The sequence below is a fragment of the Pipistrellus hanaki genome (assembly GCF_964339955.1).
Source record: "Pipistrellus hanaki genome assembly, chromosome: 10".
NCBI lineage: Eukaryota > Metazoa > Chordata > Mammalia > Chiroptera > Vespertilionidae > Pipistrellus > Pipistrellus hanaki.
In genome coordinates this window covers 61426193-61447165 of record NC_140512.1, presented here as the reverse complement: position 1 = coordinate 61447165, position 20973 = coordinate 61426193, and the positions used below count along the sequence as shown (strand labels likewise).

General features: G+C 42.6%; 1 protein-coding gene across 3 annotated transcripts in view; it reads left to right on the top strand.

Annotated features, from left to right (window-relative positions):
* Positions 1–20973, top strand: part of CPED1 (cadherin like and PC-esterase domain containing 1) — a 284575-nt gene that overhangs the window by 31334 nt on the left and 232268 nt on the right. For all 3 annotated transcript variants that reach the window (XM_084897015.1, XM_084897014.1, XM_084897016.1), the window contains one exon: positions 912–1095. In XM_084897015.1, the coding sequence (XP_084753141.1) occupies positions 912–1095 (184 nt within the window). The remainder of the gene's footprint in view (positions 1–911; positions 1096–20973) is intronic.

Sequence of the window (20973 nt, the reverse complement as noted above, 5' to 3'; positions counted from 1 at the left end):
TGTTAATGGTATTTCCAAACGTTATTGTGAGAACGGGAATGTTTACTTGGAGGACACAAAACTGTTGGAGGGATAACCTGAAACTATGACACTCTGCTAGCTCCCCTCACACAAAGACCCACCCAGTCTCGCTGAGATGCATTCGAGCTTTGCTGCATCCGGAGAGAAGCTGTAGCAGCATATGTCTCCAAAGGGCTCTGGGACTGCTTCCCAGCTGTGGCACTTCCTGAACAATTCCTTCCAGAACAAAACCCAGCCTCTCTCGGAGTCCGCTTCCTCCGCCATGTTTACCCAGAGGACCTGTTATAAGATAATGCAGCTGGAAGGACTTTATAGAAGCACAATGCAGATAACAGGCATTGCTGTTCGTGTACATCTTCAGCTAGAGTTGCGCTCTGTATTTCTGCACCACAGTATTCCTCTAGGAGCTTTCTGTATTAATGGCCCCCACATTTCAACGTCCTGAAATAGTGAGAAAAACGCAGTGCACCTTCAGTTCTTGCATAGGAGGTTGTCTCTGTCCTTGTTAGCCTTTCAGAGAACATGTCTTTCCTGTCTAGAGAAAAAAAACTTAAAAGATAACTTTCCGAATGGTCCTTGGTTTGCACGAGTGATGTTCTTCCAGAGAAAGATGCTGTTTCCGCCGGGACCGGTTTGGCTCAATGGATAGAGCGTCGGCTTGGGGACTGAAGGATCCCGGGTTCGATTCCAGTCAAGGGCATGTACCTTGGTTGCAGGCATATCCCCGGCAGGGGGTGTGCAAGAGGCAGCTGATCGATGACTCTCTCATCGATGTTTCTAGCTCTCTGTCTTTCTCCCTTCCTCTCTGTATAAAATCAATAAAATATATTTTTTAAAAAAAGATGCTGTTTCCTCTTGAGTTTTTATGCCTCCTTTCTTTTTTTTTTTAGATGGGAGAATCCGTGGAGACCCACTTTGGCAGCCACGGCAGAAGGGCCATACTCTACCGGCCTCCCTCCTGCAGCTCAGCGGAGGTCTGGCTCCACCAGCACGTCCTTGCTCACCTTGGTTACTCCGTGGTCGTCACCGAAGAGAGGCCCGGGCCTGACCTTGGGCTGGAGCTGCTAGGAAAAGGTCAGAATGGGAGAGTCTTTACCGAAGTGGCTTGGCGTGGAATGTTAAATAATTCCTGGAATGTGCTGCTCTCTTCCTCTGAAAGAATTCAGAAACACAACATTTTCTCCCTGATCAGCTTTCTTGCCTTATAGAAAACTTGGCTCCTTTTCTACTTCCTCTAAAATGTTGCTTTGGCTAGATGTCTTTATTCTTGAAATGATTTTGCTTGTGTTTTTGTAGCATTTTGGAGTTGCATAGTTCATGCGTAAATGCTACGTGAAACATGTTAATGTTTATGAGCCTGAGTACATGATCTGCCCAGCGCCGAACTGCTCATAGTTTAAGAAAATTGCCAATTCATCTGACTGCAAGTGGAATGTGCTGGGAATTGTTTCCAGAAGCCAGCTCCAGTGTGATTCATAGACGGTCTATAACTGTGAAAGAAGTGTGCATATTTATCACATGTGCGATTGCTGGCCAACTACTTTTCTTTCCTTCATGTGCAGTGAAAAATAAAAGATGAGTGTTTAAAACAAGTGATTTGAAAAAGAGAGCTGAAGAGCTGATAAGGGCCAAAAAGGGACTAACAATAACAGCTAACGCTTGTTGGACAACTAACCTTGTGACAGATACTGTGTTGTGTCCTGTGTCCATGACCACGAAACCCTCTGTGTGCCCTGAGCTGAAGGCACATTAACTCCTCTCCCTGATTTTCCAGAAGAGGAAACTGAGGTTTCAGGAGGCGAAGAGACTCACCCTACATCTTACACTTGGGTTGTGGGAGTGGCAGGACTTGAAGGCCCGTGTTCCAGCCCTCACCTCTGTGCTCCTCCTCCTCCCCTCTCCGCTGCCCCCGTCTCTCTTTGGGTCCAGGACCCTGCTTGACTCTGTCCTTGTTAAACCCACAAGGAGGTGGAGTGCTCACTCACAGGAGCAAATCCGATTCTTTTCTTTGTAAAAGAAGGAAGAAAAGCAGTTTGAATCGACCGCTGGACTTGGCAGAGGTTTTCTTTGGGAGAGAATATGCAGATCCTGGAGCCATATTAATATATATTTATTTTTCCTTCAAGTTTCAACCATCATGCCGTCCTCATAGCTCTTCTGCAGCTAGGTGTCCCCCACCAACTCACCCCACCCCCCGTACTCTTTAAAGTGCCAGGTTTATGCTAGTGAATGGAAGATTACTCTTGACTACGTTCACCTTTTACCACATTGACTGTAAACTTGTATGCTACTTAGCTAGCAAAGCTCCCACGGGTTGGGGGGGGGGGGGGGGGAGGGAATCTACTTTATCTACTTTGGCCCTGGTCAGTTGCTCAGTAGTTAGAGCATCATCCCGCTGACTGAAGGATTGTGGGCTCGATTCTCAGGCCAAGGGCATGTACCTTGGTTGCAAGTTCAATCCTGGGCTGGTAGGGCAGTAGCTGGGAGGCAACAGATTGATGCTTCTCTCTTTCTTTCTCTGCTCCCTCCACTTCTACTCTCTCTAAAATTCAGTGGAAAGGTGAAACCTGTTTGACTCAGTGGATAGAGCGTCAGCCTGCAGACTGAAAGGTACCGGGTTTGATTCCGGTCAAGGGCATGTACCTTGGTTGCAGGCACGTCCCCAGTGCGGGGTGTGCAAGAGGCAGCTGATCGATGTTTCTCTCTCATCGATGTGTCTAACTCTATCCCTCTGTCTTCCTCCCTGTGAAAAATCAATAAAATATATTTTAAAAAATAAAATAAAATTCAGTGGAAAAAAATATCCTCACTCCTCAGGTGAGGATTAAAAAATATCCCCCCCCGCCCCCCCCCCCCCCCAAAAAAAATCCACTTGGATGAAAAGGTATTAAAAGTGTGGAGGGTATGGGTCCTGAGGACAGGAGTGCATTTGGTCCCTGGCTTGGGAGGGGTAGATGGAAACCTAGAGCCCTGGGCTTCTGGAAGCTCAGGAGGAGAACAGGGAGGATGGACACTCTGGCATATCCAAGATGGCTGGCGGCAAACTTTATAAATGCCGTCAGGGTTGGTTCTAATACGAAGGACCAATCTAGAACATCCGTAAATGATAGTTCCAGAAAACCATTTAGAGAGCAGAAAAACTGTAAAACACTTATTCTCCAGGGCAGTGAGAGGGTGTGTTCCTGGGATGGAGGAGGCAGATCCTCGAGGAGAAGCCCCTCAAATTTCACTCCAGGCAGCTGGGGCAGGGCAGGGGACAGCCTGGGTGGTCAGCGGGGCTGGTTCTGTGTGGGGAGGACAGTGGGGTTGGGTGCTGTTTGGGGGAATGGGTGCGAGGGGATGTGTGGTCAGTGGGCGCCTGGGGACCTTGGCGGCCTTGAAGGCAAGTTGGGGCAAGAAGTTGGAGAGTGGAGGATATAAGAAATGAAGAGAAGAGATATGTCACCTATGAAGAAGGGGCAATGTTGGCTACAAGCAGAATTGACTAAAAGTCTGGGAAAAAGCACTTCTATATGTCTCAGGTGGTCCCACACACCGCAGCATAGGTACCCCCAGCTATCCCAAACCCATGCCAGACACCCAAGCAGGTGCCATAAGACACCCCCTTCATGCTTCCAGGCACCAGAAAACTGTTCAGACATCTGCCAGGCCTGTTAGATCCCCAACACTAACATTCAGAATCTGAAAAACAGGCCAAAGAGCCCCAAAGTACCACATACCTTCATTCCAAAGCCATCCAATCACCCTAAACAGACTTTCAGAAACAGAGGAACATATGAGCCCCTACATGGAAACTTCTAGATCCTCCCCTAGAACACAAACCAGACACCCCTCTCCCCAAATCTATAATAATAAAAGCATAATATGCTAATTAGACCAGGCAGCTATACAGTGGAACAACCATCAGGATGACCTTTTGGATGAAGCCGGGGCTGCAAGGGTTGAGCCCCTTGCACGAATTTCATGCATCGGGCCTCTAGTTATTGATAAATAAATAAATGTATATATATAAAGTGCTAATATGCAAAGTGTTCCCTCAGGAGTTTGACCCGGAGACCGGGAGTTCGATCACTTGCTATGACATGCACTGACCACCTTCCAGCACAAAATAAAGGAAGGCCCCTCCTGGCCAGTAGCTGGCAGCTGGGGAAGGAAGGCCCTGGCCAGCAACCAAAAGGCCCCAAACTGATCTGATCACTGGCCAGGTCTAGGTACCCCACTTATGTGTGAATTTCGTGCACTGCGCCTCTAGTAAACAAACAAACAAATAAATAAGTAAATAAAATGTTCATTCTCCCTCTCATCCCACACAAGCCCATCAGTGAACTTGGTGACTGTGTGTGGCCATCGCCTGCATAGCTGGTGAGTGGTGCAGAGCCTGGGCCCTGATCACACACTATTGTGGTCGCAATTCCTCTTCCTCGGCCTCCTCCATGCTGTGCCTGGCTGGGTACGGGCATAGCATGGGTTGTTTCAACTTTCATTCCGTTTCAATGTCCAGTTTTCTCCAGTTGCTCCACCGCGGGAATATGTCCCCTCTCTCCCTTGATTTCCTTGGGTCAGTTTTACAAAAAAAAGGAGGATTACTTTGCAGCTTCCAAATATCCCGAAAGGCAATGGGATCTGGCAGGCCCAGGAGCCGAGGGGCCCTGCAAGCAGCACAAGATAACTGAGTGGCGTCCCCGGGGTGTCAGCGTAGATGCTGGATTGGCTGCTCTTCCCCACATCTCCTCAGCTTTTAACACATCCATCTCCTAACTCTTTCTAGGTATTCTTTTACTTTGTTTTTTAAATATATTTTTTATTGATTTCAGAGAGAAAGGGAGAGATAGAGAGATAAAAACATCAATGATGACAGAATCATTGATTGGCTGCCTCCTGAATGCTCCCCATTTGGGGAATTGAGCCCACAACCCAGGTATGTGCCCCCTGTTGGAAACGAACCCAGGACCCTTTAGCCCCCAGGCTGATGCTCTATCCACTGAGCCAAACTGGCAACGGCTATTCTTTTACTTTGTAGAGTAAGACATTGTTCCTGGATTGGCCTCAAGAAAGGGCAGCAATTCCACGAGTATGGAAAATTGATTTTTTTTTTCATTTGATTTTGTCGTTTTCTCTGAGCTCACTATGCATTGAATACCTGAAATAAAAAAGCTCTGTGACTATAAGCTGACATTTCCTCGATTACCTAACATATAAAAAAAACACCACTGTGTTATTGCAGCTTATTTGCCATGGCTACAAGTTTAATGTACAAGTTATGTTTGCACAGAGGCACTTACTACAAAAAAAACGCTTTCTAGACACTCGAGTCTGGTAAAATTTGTTTTGCTTTGGTTTCACGTAGCCGCCTCATGCTTATTCTGCTACATGTGCAGCCACAGCAAGTCTGAGACTATGTTGGCGCTTTGAAACCTAATCTTCTCCCATGGAGCAGCCCAGGGGAAGTGGAAGCAACTTAGAATGATCTAGAAAGCTACCTACCATCTTTCACTTCACCACTGCAGAGTCTGCTGTTTGCTAGCCAGAAATTGGAAATATTATTACATTAGAGACAAAACTTACTAATTACCCAGGTGTAGAATTGACACTTTGTTTGTTTGTTTGTTTGTTTGTTTATTATTTTACCTTGGACTTATTACTGGCAAGGCTGCATATATTCTTGGGTTTATTACCTATTTACTTTTTCTATCAGAACAATTCGAAGGAATTCCTACCCCACACTCAGCCTCTTTCCCCAGTGATCATTGATTCTCTTCCTCTGATGAGAAATTCTGTCATGCACTCGGGAAATATAAATGGAGGACTGACCGCCTGCTATGCAGGGGTCTTCAAACTATGGCCCGCGGGCCACATGCAGCCCCCAGGGGAGTCTGATCCTGCCCGCCAGGTTTTTTGGGCAGTGAGCGCAGCCAAGGTGTTACAGTAGGAATTAGTAGTTCATATAGTCCGGCCCTCCAGCTCTCTGAGGGACCGTGATCTGGCCTCCACTTTAAAAAGTTTGAGGACCCCTGAGTAGGGTGCTGAGAAAAACAAGTCACTGTAGTTACATAGATGGAGAGAGAAAGGTCACCCATTGTACCTTAAGTCTTAATGCCACAGAGGGGGCGGGGGAGGGGCAGAGATAGTTTACATTTATACAATGAGGGCTTCATGGTGACAGCTAATGGGGTGGAATATCTCCAAATCTATTTAAGGTTTCTACTTTTTTTTTTTTTTTTTTTTTTTTTTTTTTTTTTTTTGTGTGTGTGTGTGTGTGTGTGTGTGTGTGTAAATTTATCTTTATTACTAAGGGAATTACAGATGTCCCCCATTACCCCTTTTCACCTGGTTACTGGCCCACTCGAGCCTTCACTGTGCCCATGGGTTATGCATATATGCATGTAAGTTCTTCAGTTAATCTCTCCCTGTCCCCTCTCCCTCCTACCCTCTGAGCAGAATTGACACATTTATAAAATGCTGGTAGCCCTGTGCATGACTCCATGCAGCAGTAGCTCTCTGCATGGCCTGGCTGCTCTGTGCCTGCTGCCCAGATGCTCTCCGTGGCCCAGAGGCCCATCTGCCGCTGAGAGCAGAACATTTGCCTCATGGCCCCAGTGATGAAGCAAGCATTCTGCCAGGCCACTCATACTGCCCACTTTCAGTGGCCACCCCCCCCCCTGCCCCCCCCCCCCCCAGGACTGGGGGACTCTGATGGGGCTGAAAGGACTGGGCGCCACCATTTTGTGGCTATGGTTGCTGCCACCTTTGTGACAGAGTGATGGTTAATTTGCATATCACCCTTTTATTAGATGGGATATTCTTGTCATAGGAAATTAAATACAAAGTGCATTTTCCCTGTTCTACCTATCCATTGCTTTCCTGTCCTCTCCTGACAACCCCAAGTCACTTCTGCTGAACTTTGTGTCATTCTTTGAAGCTCATGTGGCCTCTTTCCAGTTTGGGGCCACTTTTTTTCCCTTCTAAACTTTTAAAACCAGAAATGCATAAAAATTAGGAAAAAGTAAGAGGGCGTCCTATGGCCAAGTAGGCAACACACGACTATTAACTATAATCTGTTCTTGTGGAGTAACATTTGGGTTGTATATTTTATTTAATTGTCCTACAACTCATTTAGTTCACATTCATTGGATAGAAAGGAAGTCTTGGGTTCTAAGATGGTTAATTCCACTCTAGTGACATAGCAGAAGTTGGTGGCTCTATCCAGAAGGATTGCATGGTTGTGACTACATAACCTTAAGCAAGTCAAGAGTTCTGAGAAGAGATACAGTAAAACTCAGCCAATATTTTTCTCATTCAATAGTCTGGGAGCAGGGCCTAGAAATGTACATGTTAAAAAATGGAAATGAGTAATTCTGACATGTACATGTTAAAAAATGGAAATGAGTAATTCTGAAATGTACATGTTAAAAAATGGAAATGAGTAATTCTGACATGTACATGTTAAAAAATGGAAATGAGTAATTCTGACATGTAGCCCGGTTTGGGGAACACTATTCTCATGGACATGGTTCAAGGAGTAACAATCTTTAGAGTTAATTTTGGGAATAAAATGATACAAAAGTCAGTTTGCTATAATGCCATTGTACTCCTTAAGTCTGAACTCTGTGAGTATTTATAAGCATGTCATCGGTAAGCTGATTTTGAGAACAGTAAAAAGACAACTGTCTGTAGATTTAGGCCAGCAAAACTTAGAATGTAAAACATATACTTTTACGGCCTGTCAGTCCCTGGCTTTGGAAAAGTATATCTTACGTCTGCATTTCTAAGAACATATAATTCTCTGAAGGAAAAGATAGAACACCAACCAGTTATTCCCTTTCCTGGTCTCTAAGTAGGATTTAGAAAAACCAGTACTTTAGTCTGTGGAAGAGTGTTGTGGTCTAAGAGAGAATAAGTGCCCTCCAACAAACAGTTCTTAACTTTTTCCATGGCAACAGCCAAGTAGTATTGGTCCAAGAGACTGACTCAGTAGATTTTTATCATTGGATAGAACTATTTATGTGTGTATGTCAAAACTAGAAACTGAAGGAGAGTGCCTAGTTAGCACTTTCCTGTCCACTTCTGAATGCGTCTTGCACCTTGACTAGTCAATTAAAAGTATCATGTAGTTCACCTGAAAAGCCAATGTCAACCTGCTGTCGAAGCTACAGAATCGGAGTCACTCGGATGGTTTAAAGTTGCTCTTGTTTGTGTAATGTTGGGGTTGTGGGTGGAATGTTTCCTGAAGAAATTCAAAAAGGGAAAGGCCATACTGATTTTCTTGCCAGGGGTTGGCAATCGACGGACCAGAGGCCAGCCCCAGCCCCACGCCTGTTTTTGTAACAAAGTTCGCTGGAACACAGGCGCTCGTTTGTTTTGTCCTGGTTTTGTCGCGTTGGTTCTGCAACGGTGGACTGGAGTGGCTGCAGCAGAGGCTGCCTGGCCCTCCCTGCCCAGATCAGTTATTATTATACCCTTTACGGAAAAAGGGTGCCGACCCTCGTGTCTAGTCTAATTCTATGTCATTTGACCCCTTCCCAAGCTGATGATTAAAGTCTAGGGCTGAGATAGTTTAGTATTTTTTAACTTACACCAAACCTCATTTAAAAAGGATTTGATGGTAAAATAAAACATATAATTACTAAATTGAAAATACAAAAATCGGGCTCAAACTAGAGATGGATATGTGAGCAACTATGATTGAGGCTTACTTTTGGCTTTGAGTTTTGGTGTATCTAGAGCAGTGTTTCCCGAAGTGTGGTAGGCATACCCCCAGGGGTACTGGAAGAGTTTGGTGGGGGCACGCGTTGCACCGGAGTTTGGTGGGGATATGCACTGCACCGTGCTTAGCTGCGCCTAATTCTACGTTCTCATGAGTACGAGGGGTACTCAGCGTTATGAAAATTATAGAAGGGGTACACATATGTCAAAAGTTTGGGAAACACTGATTCTAGAGCAACAGGGAGAGAAAATGTTTTACCCTCAGGAAGGGAGCTTTGCAGTTCCTTCCGGAAACCTCCCCCATGGCCAGGTCGCATGCCTACAACACCTTTCTCAAAGGGGTTGTGAAGTAGACTACCCTATGCTGCCTAACAGGTCAAGGTCCAAAGCAACACTTGCATGCAAATGAATGGATGTCAGATCTTGGCGCTTAGAGGTAAGCGTGTTACAGTGAATGCGTATCTATGAGGGGCTAGAATTAAGCACTTTTTGATATCTGCATTGACATTACACTTGGTATATTGTATTTTGGAGAATGGTCTTTTAAATAATGTTGCTTCACAGCTTTCCCCCCATCTAATAAGGGCACTATAATTTACCAAATTATATTCCCGGGAACACTATAAACAGATAATAGAGCGAGAGAGACAGATCATGACTTAATGCTGTGGAAAATATATTTTTTTTATAATGGCTATTTCCTCTCCTGTACATAATGTAATAGATTTCTGCTTTCTTGTATTCCCATTTACTTTCACTTGCACTCTTAAAACGTTTCTAGCACATCCATGTATCATTTGACATTTAGCCTAACTTTGAAGGTTTGTTTAGAATGGCTACTTGCCAAAAGCCTTTCTGAAGTTTGCATGGAAAAGAAACAGCTACCAAAAAACTAGTCTTAACTTTTATAATGAAAAACCAGTTTCAAATTTTTCTTTTGTTTATTTGTATTCAAAAAGAAGCTATTAGGAAGCTGAGATTTAAATTGCCCATAAGTAAGAAGAGCTTAACCACAATAATTGCTTTCTTGGGGAAGAAGCAGACTGCGGTAATTAAAAAGAATAAGCTTTAGAGTCAGATCGAGCCAAGCCAGGGCTGGAGTCCCTAGTGTTACTGTTTCATGGTTACATAACCTTGGGCCAGCTCCTTACTCTCTCAAAGCCATGGTTTTCTCCTCAGCAAATTGCTTGTTTCGGGTTGTTCAGTGAGTGGGAACTGTAGGCATTCCGACTGTCACACACTAGCTACAGAGAAGTGATTGCTGCTGCTGCTGCTGACTATTTTGGGATAAGTGAATACTTCAGGTGTTTTCAAAGCACTTTGTCTCAACTTAGATATTCTTTTCTTAAAAAATAATTCTTTTTTTGTTGAAAGTATTACACATACCCCCCTTTTCCTTATTGACCCCCTCCAGCCCGCTCCTGCCCCCCTCCCCAAGCCCTCACAGCCCCATTGTCTGAGGCCATGGGCCATGCATATATGCACAGAAGGTTCTTAGATTATTCTCATTGAAAAGTCTGGGTTATAAAACACTCCTGAAATTCCAACACACAGTATCCTGGATCATTCATTCTATTTAGGAAAAAGACACCCCACTTCCCAAAAATCTTAAGGTCAGGGATCCTGTCTGTTCTGCTTATCCCTTAAAAGCATGCCCTCCACATAGAGAATGGCCTGAGAGAATCCACATTAAAACTTCATTGCTAAACCTTTAGTTTCTAGATAACTTTAGAGGAACACTGATAATGCTCAGATCTGCTCTTATAACGAAAATAATGCATCCACCAATGCAGTGGTATATAGATAGGGCTGATGCTTTGTACAGCCAGGAGTCTAGACTCAGAGGCTTTTAGATGCTGGGTCCATTTTTCACAGTTCCTCTCTTCTTTTGCTTTTAAGAGTCCCCTATTATTTATCAGTGTTACCCAGCCTGTGGGTTCTGGGGGCGGGGGATGAGTTTATACGTAATTCAGTCACTAGTGCTATGAGCTTTTCACACGGATGTGTGTAGCAGAACCTGGAGTAAAGAGGCCAGGGAAGGATATAAAGACTTGTGGGTGTTTTGCTCAGAGGTGACGGTGGACTCACTGAAGGCTTAATGGTCCATAAAACAGGGGAACACATAGTGTTACCTGCAAATGCTCCCTGGTAAAAGACACGTGAAAGTACACAGACAGCTTCTGCTGCGTGAGTGCATGGGAAGTATTAAGGGCAATCCCCTGTCACGTCATTTAGGTCCTTTGTGTCCTCTACACTGAGCGCTCTAGTTCTTTTCTTAGCAAAGTGTAAAAATTCACTTTTATGCTCTTCCAGTTCCTCGCTTTGAAAAATATATCATATTAGAGACCTGGTGTACAAATTTGTGCACCAGTGGGGTCCCTCTGGGTGGCCTTCAGGGATCGGCTGAAACCCTCAGTCCAAAGCTGCCTGCAACTTCTACCTGCTGCTTCCACTCATCCCAGCCCCACTGTGCCTGCTGCGGGTTCACACCTAATCAATGCCAATCAGGAGCGGCTCATGCTGCCACCGCAGTGCTCGCCAGCCATGAGCCCTGCATCTGGTGCCCTCTCAAGGGGAGTGTCCTGCAGGATCAGGCTGAAACTGGCTCTCTGACATCCCCCGAGAGGTCCTAGATTGCGAGAGGGCACAGACCAGGCTGAGGTACTCCACATGTACATCATCAGTCCGAGGAGGGACCATAGGAGGGCTCCAGAGCATGTCCAGCCCATCTCTCTCAGTCCCGATCAGCTGGACCCCATCAGCAAGCTAACCTACTGGTCAGAGCATCTGTCCCTGGTGGTGGTGCATGTCATAACAAGTGGTTAAACGGCCTTAGCATATCATTAGCATGTTACACTTTGATTGGTTGTTCAGTTATTCTGCTGTCAGGTCTATTTGCATGTTACCCTTTTATTATATAGGATGACGCAAGATTTTTTATGATTATATAATTCTCTAAAGAAAAAGATAGGGCACCATCAAATTATTGTCTTTCATATCATCTAGGTACTATTTAGCAAGCAATTGTTTTAATTTGTAGAATGAAATAGTGGCCTAAAAGAGAATCAATGTTTTTCAAAAGTTTTAAACTTGCTCCCAGGATAGAATCTAAGTAATATGTAGTTCAACAGACTCTAACATAATATATGTTATCATTGGTTCAGGATTATTTATGTATCCTTGAAGAGGACACATTTCTATAGTTGTAGCAGAAATCAGAATGGCAGTGGGCAGGAGGAAATCGATTGTTCCAATTGAAAAGAATGCTTCTGGGAGGCCCTGCAAGTAGTCGGACCAATATTTTTGTATTCCCACTGTTTAATGGGATACTCGAGTACGAGATTCATTTGTCGTAACTCTAGAAGGTGTAACCAGGACCCATTGAAGGATGCACACTGCATCAATTAGAGTTATCCAGCAATGGAACAGAGCCCATCTCAACAAATAGGAAGTTTTGTTGGAACAGAAGGAGTTAGGAAGGCTGCTGAGAGAGTGGTTTTATTACTCAGGAGAATGTCAACCAAAGCACCACAGTCTTTCTTCACATTTGCAGTTCTGTGATATGCTATCACATTCACACACACAGAAGCAAGGCGAGATTTTCAACCTCCATCCTCCTAGGGATTTCTTTCCTTCAGGCTTTGCTTTCAGTCTTGTGTCCTGCGGGCAGCAGAGGCGTGGCTTGCAAAGGAGTGGAGAAATGTGGATCTGGAGGCAAAATTGGCAGTGGTCCCTTTTGGCTAGTGGTGCACATTTATAGCAGATGCTTCGACGGATGCTTTAAAACTGTTAGAGCCCAGTGAACTTTTCTGCTCATTCCAGCCCCACCCCGGCACCCCTGCTGCTTTCCTGAGTTTAATATGCTGTGTGACTGTTTACCAGGAAGACAGGGGAGTAAAGGTCACCTTTAAAAAGCACAGTGTGCTTTTTTTTTTTTTTTTTTTGCCTTGTCAGTATTTCGCCTAGGACACATCTGACATACGTTTTTTATTATGTGAATAATAGGTTTTGGATGGTATTAGAAGTGCTTCCGTGCCTTTAGTTAATCAACTTGGGGGTTTAGGAGGGGAAGGTGAATCAAATAAACTTATAAGTCTGCATCATCCCCTTTTATTATGTTAAGGTACATGGTAATTGTGTGTTCAGGTTTATTGCTGTTTTCTTGAATGTTTATAGAATTACTGGTGTATTTATGACCAAGTAGAATGTGTTCTTTAATTGGCACCCTCGAGCTCAAGGAATGTTTATTTAACCTTAACTCAGTGGAGTTGTTTATATAACAGGGACCTGAGTTCAGTTTACTTTAGCTTTGGGGAAAAAAAGTCTTTATTTATAAAAATTGAGTTTCCAGTGACCTCCCGGTTCTGATGTTTCCTCTGCCCACCACTGTGCACAGAGAACAAAAAGCCAGTGTCTCAGTTTTTACTCCAAAGGAACCAACGGCTTCCTTAAGTGGGTTACTTCTTACAATTGAAAATGGTAACCAGATGTTTACTAAAATCCCCAGCGTTTCTCCTTCAGGCCCAGCTTCTTTCTAATTGTTTGATCTTTTTAAAAGTTTCATAGGAACCAGATTGGGAATGTGAATTTTCCAAAGCTGGGAAGTGCTTAATATAGCTTTGAAGATGCTGTCTCTGTCCTGTTTCTTTAAATATACTTTCTGCTGCTTTTAATTTTTTAAAGGATGCAGCATTGAGCTTTTTATAGGTAATATATTTCAGATCATTGTTCTTTTCATATTTCTTTAAAAAAAAAAGAAATTAGAGAGTTTTGTTTGGTTTGCCAAATACTAAAAAAAATGTGCTTGGAATGACAGATTTAATTTACAAAAACAAATAATATTCATATTATATTTAGGTGAGGAAAGATTCCAGGAAAGAAAAATGAACTCTTTCGTATGGGACCTTTCAATTAGCTGTGCGGATTAACTCAAAGGGAGTTTGGGGATCCAGATATTGTATTGTCAGAATTAGCTGCTTGAAATATTTTAGATATCCCCAATTTGGGAGGAGTTTCCGCCATCTTACCGTATTTCAGGACTGCCTCCTCATTTTTGTGGCACTTTCACTTCCCACCCTTCATGTTACAACTATTATTGAAACATCCTGAATCGCTTCCTTTTCAGATTTTACTTTCCCCAGTGAAACAGTACTTCCCTAGGAATTTTCTCTCTCTTTTTTTTTTTTTTATATATTTTATTGATTTTTATACAGAGAGGAAGGGAGAGAGATAGAGAGTTAGAAACATCGATGAAAGAGAGTAAGAGAGTCATCGATCAGCTGCCTCTTGCTCACCCCCTACTGGGGATATGCCCGCAACCAAGGTACATGCCCTTGACTGGAATCGAACTAGGGACCCTTCAGTCCCCAAGCGGACGCTCTATCCATTGAGCCAAACCGGTCCCGGCTGAAGTTGCTTCTTCCTTAGAGAGTCTTTTCATTCAGTTTGGGAAGCAAAGACTTAAGGAAAAGTGGATATTTTTTTCCTTAGGAATGTCTCTCCAATTAACCTTCAGTAATTTGACTTTCACCCCTCTCATATTCCTCCTCCCCAAAGTATCCTTCCAAAATATACCAAGAAACACCTTTTTGTTACAAAATTAAGTCACTATATTTATGATTTTTTTTTTTTTTTTTTTTTTTTTGTACAAGAGCACATTTGAGCACAGTAGAATATCAGTATTTTTCAAATAATAGAAAAAAAAATTAAAACTATAAGTTGAGCTTTAATGTGAATTCACTGTGGAAATTCCTGTTTCCTTTATCTTTTTTTGGCAATGTTCCTTAAACTTGGTGAGATGCATGAATCAGCCTGAATTAAACGCCTGCCCTAACACAGAGTGGGTTCTGCAGAGTCTAGAATATTCTTGTAAACCACTTTCTCTTTCCGTTTCCTTCATACGGTTGCCTCCTGCTTCTGGCACCTCACTGACCCCTCCTTGTTTATGCTCTTCCTCCACATGTGGGCATTCTCCAAGATGTTTATCCCTGGACATCTGTTTGCACCTTCTCTTGATACTCCATCGCGACATTTTTCTCCTCTGCAGAATCAATGATCAAAGATACAACTTTCAATAAGGTCTCCTCCTACTCTGTCTCCTCCAGACAGAATTTTGAGAGTCCAGATTTTCCAGGGACCTGTCAGATGTTCTGATCTGTGTGTCCCACTCCCTCAACTTGCATACAACTGAACTATCGTCTTAATTATCAGTGGTTCTTGTTCACCACGTTCTGTTAGCCCTGCATACCCTCCGGCTCTAAAGCTCACAGGTGGGTCCTCTTTCTCCTTCAGCCACAGCCATTGCAGGCACCAAGCTCCATAAAGTGTGTGCTTCCCGTCAGCCATGGCTCCTCACTCCCTGCAGTTCCTGTGCCTCTCTGGGGCCACCACAGTGCCTATCTAGTACCCTCCCAGCTGCTGGCCTCTGCCTGCCATAGCACAGCCCCACCACCTGCCAGGTAATTGCACAAGCACAGCCCCATTCACTTGTCCACTTCGCTGCCCTGTGCAGAAACCACCAAGGATATCCCGTTTCCTCCTACACAGCATCCAAATCTCCTAGCCCTGCATCCAGAGCTTCCCATGCTGCGGGGTTAGCCCCTCCACAGCCCTGCTGTAGCATGGCAATCAGGCCTGCCCTATCTCTTGAATTATGCAGAGAAAACTTAACAGAGAAGCCAATGCCCAGGCCCTATTTCAAAAAGTGTATAAAGGTTTTCAGGAAGTGGATGGGCCTGGGCATTACTATGTTTTTTAAAGACTTTCCAGGTAGGAAAGTTTTAAAAGGGATTAAGAAGGACATGCTGGTAGTTACAAAATAGTCACAGGGAGGTACATTACAGCATAGGGAATATCGTCAGTAATATGGTAAGAAGTATGTGTGGTGCCAGGTGGGTAGTAGAAATGACAGGGGGAACACTTTGTAAAGTATAGGATTGCCTAACCACTATGCTGCACACCTGACCCTAACACAAAATGTTGGATGGAAACTGTAATTAAAACACACACACACACACACACACACACACACACACACACACACAAAACTTCCCAGGTGATATTAACATGTGAGCAAGTAGAATTCATGAGATTGGCCTACTCACCTTTGCCTGATCACATCATACTTTGCAATGCTATTGAGATTTTGTTTCCTAGAACCACCTCTTTCCTGCCATCTCTTAAAATCCAAATTAATATGTATGTTCCCCCATGAGTTCCCCTCAAATTAGAATTGGTAAACAAGTTATCTGAGGTCCAAAGTATGCTTATGCTGCATTGTTAATAATTTTTGCATTTTCATCTCATTTGCTCTTCTATGTTATAAAGTTATAAGCCATGCAGTGTTTTGTTGGTCTATTTACATGCCATTCTGCATAGGACAGTGCCATGCGTATAGCCAGTAGGCACATAATGAAATGAATTGACAGTGAAACAATAAACCCAACAAATACACTGATTAAATAGCATAGTCTTTCCTTCAGATATTCAAGCACCATTTGCCTCTTTTGAAGTTTAGGGGGGAAATGGCGAGTATGATGGGAAATAGCTGTGTGGTAGAGCAAAATGAAACACACACCAGGAAAAGCCAAGGGAAGAACAGGGCTCATACCGCAGTGTTCTCTGCAACCCTGGTTCAGAGTCAGTCAAGCCAGCAGTATCTCCGTTTTCAAAGAAGGAAGAATTCTGCCAACTGGTTAAAAACAACCTTTTAATAACCAAAATAACTCATTTCAGCTCCTTGTCTATGGAAAAATAGGAGAGTCATGTGTGAATCTCATCATCTATGCAACTAAATGGTCCATTTAGATCAGGGAACTCTTGGAATTTAAAAAACATGGTTCAGCATTTCACCCCATTGTCAGAGAAACCGAACAATTGATGACGGAGTGTGGAGGGCAGAGATGGCTCCAGGCCCCTGCTTCCCTCATAGCTAGCTTTCTATTTTGTAATTATCAGGAGGGAAAGGGAATCCCTGTCTGAGTGTTTGCTTCAAGCACTTAGTTTTGGCAAAGCTCCACCATAGTACCTACCTCTTTGCTAGGACCCTGATGCTCAAATATAATATGTTTCAGCATCGTGGGGAGGTTTGTTAAGTAAGTCACAGACTGCCAGGCTCTGCTCCCCGTAAATGTGATCCTGTAAGAGTGGAAGGATGGTTAAGAAGTAAGCGACCGGGTAATGCTAACATGCTGGTCCTGCGCTGTGTGCTGAGGATTGCTGTGCTCGGTACTTCTTTATTGCAGGTTTTCAGTGGTTCTCCCAGAAGCACCAAGAAGTTCTGCCTATTCACTATTCAAGTAACAATTCCCTGTTTGCCTTACCAGGCCCTCAATCAACCTTCCACATTGGTGAGACGACCCACTCCTAAATATGTATAGATGCTAAGCCCATTAATTGGTTAGTTGACATGCAAAGCCTTGGTACATTTTAGCTCGATTCTTTACAGTCAAGGCCAATGACCCCATTTGAAAAGTAAGCAGCTGAATTTAAACTGTCATTGGGCATGTTGGACTTGGTTGAAGATAGTGAGACCAAGGTAAGAAGATGGTCACGTGATTTGTCCCAAAGACATGCCATAAGAACTTTGTAAACATTATTTCAATGGCAACATAAACTTGTATTGTATAAATGTATTTAATACTTACTTAATTTTCTTAATCTGGATATGAATGTTTTGTTGTAAATAATGCACTCACAACATTTTTGTAAATAAGTCGTTGTGTACATTTCAAACGATTTCCTTAGCATAGATTTCTAAAACTTAGTTTAGTGGCATGAAGGATGAGGTTCCATTTTAAAGCTCTTCATTCATGTTAAAATTCTACCTGAGAAGGTTCAAACATTGCCTATAAGACATGCAAGAAATTTCCCAGCTCACCAAACCTCGTCAACAAGAAAAGTGTCATTTTCTTTTTTAATATATTTTATTGATTTTTTTTTTTTTTTTTTTTTTTTTTTTTTTTTACAGAGAGGAAGCAAGAGGGATAGAGAGTTAGAAACATCGATGAGAGAGAAACATTGATCAGCTGCCTCCTGCACATCCCCCCACTGGGGATGTGCCCACAACCAAGGTACATGCCCTTGACCAGAATCGAACTTGGGACCTTTCAGTCCGTAGGCCAACACTCTATCCACTGAGCCAAACCGGTTTTGGCGAAAAGTGTCATTTTCTTAAGCGAGGCTGTTTTAAGAATGAGGACTTTACTTGTTATTCTATAGAAGTGCGCCACGGAAGTCCAATTTCACAGCTGTGCTGTGAAACAGATGACTTTTCTGCTAGAAATGGGTATCTGCATCACAGAAGGAATGCTGGGAATGCCAGAAAGGCAGGCACATTCCATGCTAATCTGAAGGCTGGTCCAGATACCCAGTGTGTCAGGAATAGTGAGTGTTTGCACTTGCATTGGCTTGTTTACTCAAGCATTTCTGTTCATTATTTGTCCATTTTTGGAGAAATAGCATATTCAGATTTATCAGCAAGCCCTCATTTTGTGTGGTGCCTGAAATCTCCAGCTCATCACTGCACACAGCATGACTCACACTGAATGCATGCCCACACTGAATTTTGTTTCACAAAGTCCTATTACTTTGTCACGCTGAGGAGTTTGAAGGCTGCATTACAGCAGAGATGTTTAGAATGTTAAAATGATGGAGGGCCAAATTAGCTTTCTGTACATTTTTTTGTTTCTATTTAAGTTAATTGATGTTGACAGTACCTTGAATGATGTACGATGTGAGAAAAGACTCAATGTTGTCTTCCCCAGAGAATATTATTTCTTTACCTGGATGCATATTCTAACCACGTTTTTAGAAAATGGTTTTCCCCATTTACAAATATAGTGCATGTTTATGGTAGCATATGGAATCCAGTATTCACAAATAAAGAGATGAAAGTGAAAGTTACTCCAAATTCCACCACCAGAGATAACATGGTTTACAATGTTGTGCATGTTTCCAGGTGTGTCTGTAAGCATAACACATGCACACACACACACACACACACACACACACACACACACGCACACACACACGCACGCACGCACATGCACATACATCCAAACATACATTCTGTCCTTTTTCTCCTGCCTCTTTACAATAGTTTATCCCACATGTTTTGACAAATAAAAACTTGACATTATGATAAAGTTTTGCCATTGTCCTGGTCAGTCCCTCCTTACCTAAAGCACTCAGTTTAGGCCCGGCCAGTGTGGCTTAGTGGTTGAGCTTCGACCTGTGAACCAGGAAGTCAAGGTTAGGTCCCCAGTCCGGGCACTTGCCTGGATTGAGGGGTGTGTGGGAGGCAGCCAATCAGTGATTCTTTCACATGATTGATGTTTCTCTTGTTCTCTCACTCTCCCTTCCTCTCTGAAATCAATAAAAATATATTTTTAAAAAAGTTTTGCCATAGCAGTTTAAAAATTATAATAAAGTTTCACATCAATAGTTTTCTTAGCCTTTTTTATTATTAACTAGATGCACTTGCTATGCACTTTATATACATTAACTCATTGAATTCTCACTCCTGGTCCATAAGATAGGACTTTCTGTTTCACAAATGAGGAACTGAACGGCACATCTCATAAACGATGGGGCTGAGGTTTGCTCTGAGGACTCTGCCCTCTCCTGCCTGAGCCTTTAGCCACAGCCTTGTGCTAGTTTCCTGAAACTGCATCAATACTTTTTGCTTCATGATTTTTAGTATTTTATTGTCTGGTATACCATAATTTTTAACTAAGTCCTTCTTGGTACATGGTTAGAATAGTTTCAACTAGTTGCTATAAATACAACTTTTCTACAATATTCATTTTCATTGCATTTTGGAGATTTGAGTATAATGCTCAATTATTGGGTCCGTTGGTGAAAATATTAACACTGCGGTTCTTACTGCTACATTTTTCTACAAAGGGATGGTTACTAGCTTAATACTCCCATCAACATGGATCTTCAGTAAGAGATAATATGTTCTTAAATCTGATTGCGTCAAAATGACATATCAATCTAATTTTTTTTAATAAAAAGGAACTTTTACTTGCACATTAATTAAAAGTGTTTTTATTATGGTGAATACTGTTTTTTAACTTAATATTTTATTTATAAATTTTTAATGGTAAGAGTTTGAGTAAGCTGCTTGAAAACAAAAAAAGATCACGAAATTCAGAAAAAGTCACATGACAATTGAAATTATACCATGTCACTTTACAGTTATGAGACTGGCAAAACCCAAAATTAGTGATACCACCTATTGCTGATAGGACTTCTGGGAAAGGAAGCTCTCATACATTGCTTGTGGAAATGTGAAATATAGCCCTTTGGGGGGAAAACAATCTGGGAAAATATATACAATTAAAAATACTTATGCTTTTAAAAATATATATATATTTTATTGATTTTGTACAGAGAGGAAGGGAGAGAGATACAGAGCTAGAAACATCGGTGAGAGAGAGTCATCGATCAGCTGCCTCTTGCACACCCCCTACTGGGGATATGCCCGCAACCAAGGTACATGCCCTTGACCGGAATCGAACTCGGGACCCTTCAGTCCCCAAGCCGACACTCTATCCATTGAGCCAAACCGGTTTCGGCTAAAAATACTTACACTTTTTGAACCAGCAATATTATTAGAAATTAAAGCATCAAAACATAATGAATTTTAGACATAAATATTAACACTTACAATGTCAATGAAGAAGAGAGAATGGCTTTAAGTAAGGGAAAGGAGACTGATATACAAAGTTTGAGCAGTAAATAGTTAGGAAAAAAAAAAAAAGCAAATTTGTTCCAAACATCTCTGGAGAGGTGAAAAATTAATATTATGAGTATTGAGGCAACTATGGTTTTGCAGAATTCTGTTAAATTATGTGGGATAAAATATGGTTCTCATATGTGTAGAAACAACACACTTTAAAGGATGGCACATTTTAATAATACTTGGCACTGTTTCAAATTGACCTAACTATTCATCTCACTGATTACAAGATGATTAGCTTCAGGAGGCACTTCTGATATCCCCTTAGCTTCTAGGAGCAGGGCCAATTTTAAGAAAACTGTGGAGTGGATGGAACCTGCCTTAGGCAATAGCCCTGTTTACCCATTGCCCTGCCAGTCAGTCCCTCCTTACCTAAAGCACCCACTTTGGGTACCACAAGGTTTGCCTATCTCGCCAGGTTGTTCATACAACTTGGGGCTTGTTGCTACTCATGCATGAAAATCAACAATCCTTCATCGTTAGTTCGAAGGCTTACAATGTCA